The sequence below is a fragment of the Coffea eugenioides genome, unplaced genomic scaffold (assembly GCF_003713205.1).
Source record: "Coffea eugenioides isolate CCC68of unplaced genomic scaffold, Ceug_1.0 ScVebR1_898;HRSCAF=1653, whole genome shotgun sequence".
Classification (NCBI taxonomy): domain Eukaryota; kingdom Viridiplantae; phylum Streptophyta; class Magnoliopsida; order Gentianales; family Rubiaceae; genus Coffea; species Coffea eugenioides.
The window spans coordinates 1-10,501 of NW_020864776.1; the positions used below are offsets into that span (position 1 = coordinate 1).

General features: G+C 36.9%; 1 protein-coding gene and 1 non-coding gene across 2 annotated transcripts; one reads left to right on the top strand and one right to left on the bottom strand.

Moving 5' to 3' along the window:
* Positions 1 to 3,431: 3,431 nt before the first annotated feature.
* Positions 3,432 to 8,656, bottom strand: LOC113759071 (putative receptor-like protein kinase At3g47110; the record flags this gene model as incomplete). The annotated part of the gene is made up of 4 exons (XM_027301680.1): positions 3,432 to 3,502; positions 4,341 to 6,691; positions 6,846 to 6,955; positions 8,487 to 8,656. Coding segments are annotated over 4 exons (2,702 nt in total), but the record flags the coding sequence as incomplete, so codon positions are not given.
* Positions 8,657 to 9,746: 1,090 nt separating this feature from the next.
* On the top strand, positions 9,747 to 9,872 carry LOC113759072. Its single transcript, XR_003466967.1, has one exon. It is a non-coding gene; the product is annotated as a U6atac minor spliceosomal RNA (small nuclear RNA).
* Positions 9,873 to 10,501: the final 629 nt, after the last annotated feature.

Genomic DNA, 10,501 nt, shown 5'->3' on the forward strand with positions numbered 1-10,501 from the left:
CTTTCTTTAATGTCTTTGGCTAGACATTATCATGTTTTGCTCATGGAGGATAAAATCTTGTGGCTCGTCTTACTGCTTCATCCTCTATATAGTCCTGATAACCCTCGTAAATAGAATAATCCTTGAGCATACGAGTTACGGGCTTCCATGGACTAGTGAATAGCGCTAAACAAGTCAACAATGATCTGCATTCTCCACTCACTCCTCCATCACACGCATTCTTCGGTTCAAGATATTTTTCCATTGCCACTCTTAACTTATTCCTGTCATGAAATTTCAAATTTTCTGGTATAATAAAATCAATTTCAGTAACAGGAATTGAAGAATAGGAGTCAGGAAAATATTGATTAAGGAGTGGAGAAGATGTCACCGCATTTGGAGATTGTTCACTGGATTCATTCACTTGAACGAGTTGATCTTGGAGTCTCATTTCTTGCACTTCAGCTTCCTTTTCAACTGCATCTTTAAATCCGTTTTCTTGAAACTCTTGCAGTTCCATGTCATTTGGCCGGACAATTGCACTCTCATCTTCCTCAAGATTGATATTGGTTTGTGCGGGCAATTCTTCCATTTGAGGAGCCAATCGATTTATTCTGGATGTCAATAGACATAGTTGACCTGCCAGGTCGCGAAGGCTCGCTTGTGTCTCCTGATGAAATCGATTTAGGCTCGCTTGTGTCTCCTGATGAAATCGATTTAGGCTCGCTTGTGTCTCCTGATGAAATCGATTTGTATTAGCAATTAGTAATTCCATCATTTCTTCAAGAGACATACCTGACACGGAGGATGATTGCTGAGACTCTTGCTGTTGAAAATCCATTGGCCCCGTCGCATAATTAAAATTGGAATTATCCCACCATCCTTGATCATACCCGTTTGAATAAGGGTCATACTGCGTTTGATATTGGGGTGGAAAATTTCCAAAAGTATCAATTGGAGCACTTAGATTATCTTGAAATGCGGGGCATGTGTCAGTTGAATAACCTGAATCAAAATAAGTTCCACAATTTGCAACAGCCCATTGATCATTAGGAAAAACATGAGTCTCATAACCCCATTCAGGAACAAAGTCCAGTCTATCATCAAAATATGGAATGTTAGCAGCCATAAAAAATAATAAATTAAAAAAAAATAAGAGGAAAATAAATTAAAAAAATTGAAAACAAGATAAACTCAAAAAGAAACAAATTAATCAGGCACCAGTCCCCGGCAACGGCGCCAAAAATTGACAGGTTGTCAGCCTGTGCAATAATAAAACCTGCTCAAACTAAAAGTAATTTCTGTAGATAGCGGTAAGCAGGGTCGAATCCACAGGGACTGGGAGTAATTGTTTCTTTTCAAATTCACAGTGACAAAGGGGGGTGTTTTTGTGTAGAAGGTGACACTCAAAGAAATCCAAATAAAATCTAAGAAACTACTAAAAATTAAATAACAAATTACTAAAATCAAACGAGTGATAATTAAGGATCTAGCCAAGAAATAACTTCAGCAATGGTTCACCTAATTGATCATCGACAAGCAAAGGCAATTCCAATTATTTATCAATAAATAGGTTATAACTGCCAAACAAGCGATGACAGTCAACCCCTCCTTACTGTGTCGATGATTAAGGTACGCCCGTTAATCACTGCTCTAATTGAGAAATAATCCTAGGTACGCCCATAGAATTTAATTTCCCAATTGCCTTACGTATTAGAGGAGCCCTATTCTAATCAAATAACGCACTACCAGGGTTATTTTAGATTAGCCCGCGTATCCCCCTGACACGAAGCTAATCGTGCCAGTCGTCACTAATTCAGGGCAATCAAACAATTACGGATTTAAATGCCCTAGTTGACAATAGGCTATCAGATCAATTAATTATCCGGATCCACGACAATCAATTAATTGAATAACCATAAGCGTAGCAATCAAGGAATACACGAATACCAATAAATAAAAGGGAGAGATTAAATTAAATCGATCTCACAATTTTTAGGCGAATCAAAGCATCCGTCGTTTCTTGACTAGAATGAGGGGATTAGCTCATATTGGATGAACTAAGCCCGCAGGAAAGTGAAGAAACGATCCCAACCATTATTCTTGTTCACGAGACTTCACCTTGACCGACTGAATAAAGAAAAGCTTGGAAAACAATGATTGATCCAATTCTTCAAAGAGTCCCTGTCATGCGTGGACTGAAGCTTCCTAAGAGACAAAAGAAAGGTCAAAGCTCTCTAAGAAAGCTCCTCACCTACGTGAACTGGAGCTAAAGCTAAACACTAGTCTAACTACTACACTACAGGACGAAAAGAGAAAAAGGTAATGCCCTCTCTCTGCAATTACAATTTGCCTGTTCTAATCCTTCGCTCTCCTGTGCGGCGGCTCCCCTTCCGGAGAGGAAGAAGAAGACCCCGACCCCTGCGGCGCTCCAGCCCTTTTTCTAGTTGTTGTCTTCGGTCGAAATTACCAAAAAGGTCTTGCATCTCCTTGTTCCAAAAATACCCTGGATGCCTGTTACTTGAATTCTTTCCTGATAACTGTCAAATCGGCACTTATTATGGTATTTTCGTTCTACTCCCTGAAATACATGCAAAATACTAAAAGTGAGTAGAATCTAACAATTAATCCAGATTGGGTCAGGTAATAGGAGAAATTAATAATAAAATAAATGATAAAATTACAACCTATCACTGTGTATTCTCTCAAAAGCACTCCTTAGTTCAAAAAGGATTTGTCTTACTTTGTGCAAGAGTTTAAAACAAACAAACTTCGTCTTATCCTAAAGGATATTTCTCCAAGGTTATTGCACGGTTTACCGGACAAATAAAGCCTAAAGGAAAGTGATATCTATCACGATTTGAAGTCAATTCTTGTCACAATATTTGCCAGTTCATTGCAATATTCCCAACAGCTTCTTCATTGATAATTTTCAAATCCAAATTGATTTTCTGAAATTTGTTGGCCATTTTGCAACGAAATGCAATAGGATTAGAGAGTGAGAAGAAGAAGCATACCTTCCTCTTCATTTGGCTTTGGATCTCAACTTTGCGTCGAATCATTTCATAATTGAAGTCATCCAGCAAATTTTCAGCATCAAAAGCCACACGTTCAAGCTCTTCTAGCCAAAGCTTCACAGACTCTTCAGTCATCTATATATTTTTTCTCCGCATCACAAAGAAAAGCCTGGATTCGAGTCAACGTTTTCTTCAATCTCTCCAAATCTTTCTTGAAGCCAACAAAGAGGCCAATTTGTTCTGAAGCCAAGTTTATTGCCTTCTCCACTAGGACTTGAACCGCGGAACCAAGCAATGCATCCGCCATTAGGTCTATATTTGAGAGTAAGAGAGACTTTGATATTTTTGAGATTGTGGGATTAAGCAATTTGCAAGGTGAGAAAGAGTTGTACATGCAAGTAATTGAAATGACAAGTCTACAAGTTGGTGGTGGTTCTAATTTTTCTCTTGGTAATTAAATAGAAGTTGAAGCTTTTCAATATTCTTTTCTTTTGGGGGAAGAAATGCTGCAAGAAGGGACAATAAAAGCAGTATGAAAAGGAAGAAAAGGTTCCAAATAAGCTTCATGTGGTAGACAGCAAAGGCACGCAATACTTTGCTTTACTTCCTTAGTGTTTATTTTTAGCTTTTTCCTTACTAGCTTGTTAGAAATTGCATTGGTATCTATTCCTGTAATTGCTTGAAATTAACCACTCTTGTTGATGAAGTAATACTGCAATCTACACTGATGGCATCCAAATTTACTTTATTTCAGAGGTTTCCGGTTACTTGGATTCTTATGCTTCCTTGTGGCGGAAAATGAGCTAAAGTTCTTGTTCCAATTTGAAGTGTCGCCCTCCTATTCAGTACCAAAAGCAATAAAAATATCTTAATCCTTTAGATGAAAGGCATGCAAGGGTATATATGGTATCTACAGCGTATTAGTACAATAGATTACTTTGCCTTGATTCAATTACGCAAGGAAAATCGTATAGCCACTTTAAGAAGGTAACTCTAAGTTGGTGTGATATACCACAATATTCTTATGTGTGAGATGTCTTACTTACAAATCATGCCATTTTGAACTCCATGTAACCAACAAAGAAGAGTAAAATAAAAAGGGTGGATATTGTTATCAAAACAGTGAGAAAACACTACATAACAATTAAATCTATGCTCATTCCAATTCGAGGCTTTGTGGAATAAATGGAGCAGAATACTTGTTTATTCAAATTTATATCAACCTCCCTGGCCCAAAATAATAATAATAATAATAATAATAACAAATTTTTAAATTAAAATTTTTTAAAAAATAAAGGTTGGGGTATATTAAGAATTCAGAATGCATTGAAAAATTATTGTTACCTGGAGCTGCATAGCCTAGTGATCCCTTGATGCCAATGGAACTAGTTGGCTGTTGAGAAGGATTGCTTGTGTTTTCATACAGAAGTCTTGCCAATCCAAAATCTCCCACATGAGCAGTTAAATCATCATCAAGAAGGACATTACATGGCTTCAGGTCACAGTGAACAACTGGAGTTTCACATTGGTTGTGAAGATAATCCAGAGCAAAAGCTACATCAATTGCAATATTTAACCTCTGAAGCAAACTCAAAGCCCTGTTGGAATTATTCATCTCATCTGAGCTCTTATGTAGCCACACATCCAAGTCCCCTTTTGACATGAACTCGTAGACTAGAGCTTTGAATTCCCTTCTATTAAAATCATAACCGGAGCAGCAAGTTAAGACTTTAACCAGATTTCGGTGTCTAATGTTTCTTAATGCTATGCACTCAGCCAAAAAGCTCTTGCAAGCTCCATTCTTCTGCAGGTCAAGGACTTTAACTGCAACTGACCTTTCTCCCTGTAATGGTAGTTTTCCTTTATATACAGATCCAAAGCTTCCGGAACCTATCAAGTTTGCAGTTGAAAATCCTTTTGTTGCTTGATGAAGCTCATGATAAGAGATCCCTGAAAAGTTATCTGTTTCAATGAAGGATGTTCTTCTTTTTCTTCTGACATATATTAGGCAAAAAGTGGCTGATGCTACAACAATCAAGCTGAAGACAACAATCAAGACAATAAATCCTGGTGCAAGAGGCTTTCTCCTCTTCTTTATTTCTTCAGGGCATAATGGCAGCTTCAGTTCAGGTATGCCACCACAAAGTTTACTGTTTCCTATCAATGATAATGAGCTTGCATTGGAAAAAAATCCTACCGTCGGTACCTCACCTTCAAGGGCATTAAAAGACAAGTTCATCAGTTGGACAAAGGGAAGCATATCTAGATCTTTAGGTATTTGCCCCGTTAAGTTGTTTTGTGCAAGATCCAAAACTCGAATGCCTTTTACAGAAGCCAGACTTTGTGGGATTTCTCCTTGGAAAGAATTACCTTGCATGTAAATGTACTCTAGGCTTGTACAGTCGGCTATTGTTTCTGGGATTTCTCCAGAAAATTGGTTATAGGAAATGTCCAAAAAATAGATATTCGTTAATTTCCCAATTTCAGAAGGAAGAGATCCCGAAAAAAGGTTGTGTGTCAAGTTGAGTAATGTTAATGAGGACAAGAAACTGAATGTCTCTAAAGGTATGCTGCCATTCAGGTTATTCTTTGAAAGGATCATTTCTCGTAAGGATTGAGAATTACCTATAAGTGATGGCAGATTGCCTTCCAATCTGTTTTCAGATAAATACAGACCATACAGAGAGGTCATGTTGAAAAGGGAAGGCGGTATCTGGCTCGAGAGCTGATTGTTATTTAGGAACAACTTCTGCAACATCCGAAACTTACCAAAAAAACTTGGTACAGAACCTGAAAAGAGGTTGTGATCCATGCCTAACAAGTATAAGTTAGCCAGATTTCCAAGCCCTGTTGGAATTTCCCCTGAAATTTGATTCAATGCAAGATCTATTTGCTGGAGAGTATTAGAGAGATTTCCAATGGAATCAGGCAAAGTGCCTCCAAAATTATTTTGACTAAATAAAAGAGATTGTAGGTTACTGCAGTTGGATAAAGATGCAATGAAATCCATGTCCCCAGTAGAATTGCTGCCTAGAAAATTACCAGCAAAATTTAGCCAATAAAGATTTGGTAGCTTTCCAAGGTTAGTTGGTACTTGTCCTCTGAATTTGTTGCTAACAAGGTCAAGTTTGGCAAGCAGAGAAGCATTGGCAAGGGAAACTGGAATAGTCCCCTTGAATTGGTTTCCACCAATCAAGAACTCCTGAATGTTTGGTAGTGTAAGCCCCATGTTGTCCGGAATCTGCCCCTCAAGTGAATTTGATGAAAGTGAAATGCCAGCAACAGAAGAGACATTGTAAAGAGAGGCAGGGATGGTACCTGAAAGGAAATTTACATCGATGCCTATCGAATATAAGCTTGTTAATTGCCCCAACTCCTCTGGTAAATGTCCCTCCAAATTGTTGTATGACAAATAGATTTGAGTCAGGGACGTAAGGTTCCCAATTGATTTTGGAATTTCTCCAGTCAAATTGTTTCTACCAAGGAAAAGGCTCTTAAGCTTCTTCAGGGAGCCAAGTTCAAATGGAATATTGCCCACTAGTCTGTTCCTTAAAATATCTATCGTCTTCAGCCGTGAGCAGTTGCTGAGAGTGACCGGTATTTCTCCTCCGAGTGAATTATTTGTGAGATTGAGATATGTTAGCTGAAACAGGCGACCAACTTCTTTGGGAATTTCACCAAAATATCTGTTGTTTCTGAGGTTAATGAAGTTCATGAAGGTGAGATTCCCTACATGGAGATATTGACCCGACCAAGCTCTGTCCAAATAGATTCAAGCCAATAACTCTCTGATTTTGGCCACAGGTCACTCCAAACCATTGGCAGTGATGTTTAGAAGCATTCCATGACTTCAGGATTCCATTTGGATCATCAGAAATCTGATTCTTGAAATCCAGGAGCGCAAGCAAATCAGTTTCATTGCCAGACAAACTTGCAGCTGGAATTATCAGATTAAAAACCTGTATCAGAAGCAAGAAGGAAACCATTGATGACAAAAACTTCATTTAACCAAATATTCTGATCACTCGTATTTTACTCTTAGATTGACAATAATCCCATTCAACCAAATATCTGTTGGCAGTAAATCCCTGTTCTATAGACTCTGAATAGTCCAAAACTATTTAAACTATGAAAGAAGCAGCCGACCCAACTGAAAAGAACTAGGACGTTGGTTCCAGTTGGAGTCTTGCTATCTAAATGCTCATGATAATTTATGGATTGCAGGTCTCACAAGTTCCATTTGAGACCAATTGAGGACAAGTTCCACCACAATACTACTAGTTTATATCCTGTCCAAATTTATTTACACGGTATCTTTGCCTATTTACACCTTAGGGGTAAACTGATTTGAATTGCAACTTGTGAGGCCTAATCCATAATTTACACACCAATAACTGTGAGGTGCATATCATGCTGTTGTCATTGTTATGCATTAGGTGAGCAACATGATATGAAAGATAAATTAGTTTAAGAAAAATGATTAATTACAACGCTACGACTATATGATTAGAGTTAAATTGGATGGTAAGATGAGAGTGCCTATAAGTAGGAGGTTTTAAATTCAAAATTTCTCATTTAAAAAATATTAAAGTAAAATAGTCTCTGTCCTTGTTTTCTTTTTTTTGCCTCTCTGCACCCTCTATTTGATGAATCTCACTATTCTTCTCGCAATCTTTACTCATGTAGTAGTTTAATATCCCCATTTTGCAAATGAGTTTTTTGGATATTTGTCTAACAGTTTACTGTAACTTATGGTAGAAGTTGTAAGAAAAATTGTATAGATGGAAACTTTTTTTTCCTTTTTTTTCTCTCTTTTTTTTCCTATTCTTTTTCTTTCTGTCTTTTTCTTTTCTTTCCTCTCTTCTTCTTCTCCCTTCCCCTTCCCCCTCGCCCTCCCTCGCCACCTCTCCCTACCAGCCGAAACAAGCAACAACAGAAACAATTTTTTTTTTGTTTTTTTCTCTCTCCCCTCTTCTCCCTCTCCCTCTGCTTCTCTCCTCCCCTCTCCTTCTCTTCTCCCCTTCCCCCTTCCTAGAGCTGTTAAACAAAGCAAGCAATTCGAAAAACTCGATTGAATTCAATTCGATAAGACTCGAACTCGACTTGTCAATTTTAGTCAACGAGTTGAATTCGAACTAGAAATTTACTCAATTAATTAACGAGCCGAGTAAGATCGAATAGTTTGTTATTTCAGTAGCTCACTTGAGCTCGATAAGGAAGCGCATATATGCCATTTCATACGTCAAAAGAATAAAATTAAAAATTACATATTTTTATTGTGATCAATTCGCACGACCTCGAGTTCGACTCGTTTGTGATATACGAGTAGAGCTCGAGCTTGAGTCACATGTCTCATTTGGCGAGTTGAGTTCGAACACACTTCAAGGCTGGTCCGATTAGTCGAGCAAGTTCGAGCCTGACTCGAGCTAAACATGAGTTGAGCTCGGCAGTTAAATACTCGATTCGACTCGACTCGATTAACAGTACTACCTTCCCCTCTCCCTCCTCCTTCGCCGTCAACACCACCACCTCTAGAGTTTGAGCAAATTCCGGAGCAGAAGCTCCAGCGAAGTAAAAACGGAATGGCCAAGGAAATAACAATAGACGTTCCACCACCAATGCCGCCGCCACCACTTCCTTCTTCTCGGGTCTTTCAAAATCTTTTCAAGAAAAGTAGCAAAAACAAACTTGTATATTCCCTTTCCAGCATTGCACCACCACATTTGCCTCCACCACCACCTCCTCCAAATTCAATATTCAATAACTTGTTTAAAGGCGGGAGGAGGAGAGGAAGAAGAGAAAGAAAACAAAAAGGTGGTAGGCTCCGGTCTTGATTGGCGACCGAGGTGGTGGTGGGTTGAGGTGGAAGAAAAAAGTAGGAAGAGAAAAAAAAATTTTGTATGTTTTAGGTATTTTGAAATATGTAGTTTAAAAAATTTGTAAAGTTTTTTAAAATTATTGTAACCGATGACAAATTTGACAAAAACTCACTTAGCCAAACAGGGTACTAGTCAAGGATAAACAAGGTACAGATAAAAAAGTTGAAAATTGGGAAGTTGGAATTCAATTTTGTATGATGTTCTTGGACTTATAACACCCGCTAAATTAGACTAGTTATAGTTCTAATTTTTTTTGCTCTCTTAATCATTCTTTGCCGCTGTATTATTGCGTGGATCATAAATTATGTTTCCGCGTAAATGCAACTGCTTTTCAAAGCTTTCAAGCCTTCGACGTTGACACGGCCGGCTGAAAAGACGTGCAATGCTACAAGTTTTACTTCATGTAGCTTTCATCTTGATATGACAAAAATAAATCTGAAGTCGTCTGTAGACTTTTGGCCTAGTAATCAACCCAACTCAAATAATAGCTCTGTTTGGATTGGTCATTTTATGGAAAACAAGTTTTTTATATACAATATTACAGTAATACACAAACAAAAACAACTTCGAAAACACCAAAAACAACTTCAAAAATACCAAAAACACAAAAAAAAAAAGCAACCTCAAAAATACAAAATACAACTTCAAAAACTCCAAAAACATTACAAAAAAAAACAACCTCAAAAACCACCAAAAAACACAAAAAATAACCTAAAAAATAATCTCATGTACAGTAAAAGTTTTTCACCTACATTGCTACATTAAAATATTTCAAAAATACCCCAAAAAAGATATGAGTCGATTGATAAAAAAATAAAAAAAAGTACAATTAGTTTTAACTTATATAAGATAGGTGATTAATAGATTGGTTGTGTTGGTAGAAAGGAGAGTTGATTGGCATCCCCAATTGGGACAGGGAAAGCCTTCAAGCTTTACCTCCTACCATCACATTCGATTAAGGCTACACACTTTGGTGGGCCTATAAGCCCTATTAATAGATTCGTTAAAATTCACTATAAATAAAGAACTTCTAAAAAAGGACCATGATCAATTGTTATAGAAAAACAAAGAGATGAATAAAATCCATCGCAAAGAAACATAAACACACATTTTTTTTTTCCAATTTTATTTTATCACATGGTTAAAATGACAGAACATGTAGTTAGCAGAAAATGGAAATGGCCAATTTAACAACCTACAAAAACTGAAACTGAACAATATTTTTTCACTTACATATAATACGATTGCAATGTTTGGCTGTACATGTCTTAGTATGTTTAGGAGCTATGCTTAGTGACTTTCCAAATATATCTAACTTTCTATAACTTTGCCTAATTGAGATACTTAATGTAGACACCAAATTTTTATCAAATTTTAATATTTTCTCAAGATTTTTCTATTTGATGTGTTATTTACTTTCTTATATTTTAATGTGTATTTTTCTCATTTTTTGCAGGTTTGTTTTAAAAAAAATAATAATAAATAAAATAAATAAAATCAAAAAAAAGAAGAGAGAAAATCAAGAAAATCAAAAATCTTCTCCTAATTATTGCTCTTTCACCAAATGCACTATTGATCCATTTTTGCACTCAAAATCTCCAGGCACCTTTCTTTTCATGAGATGGA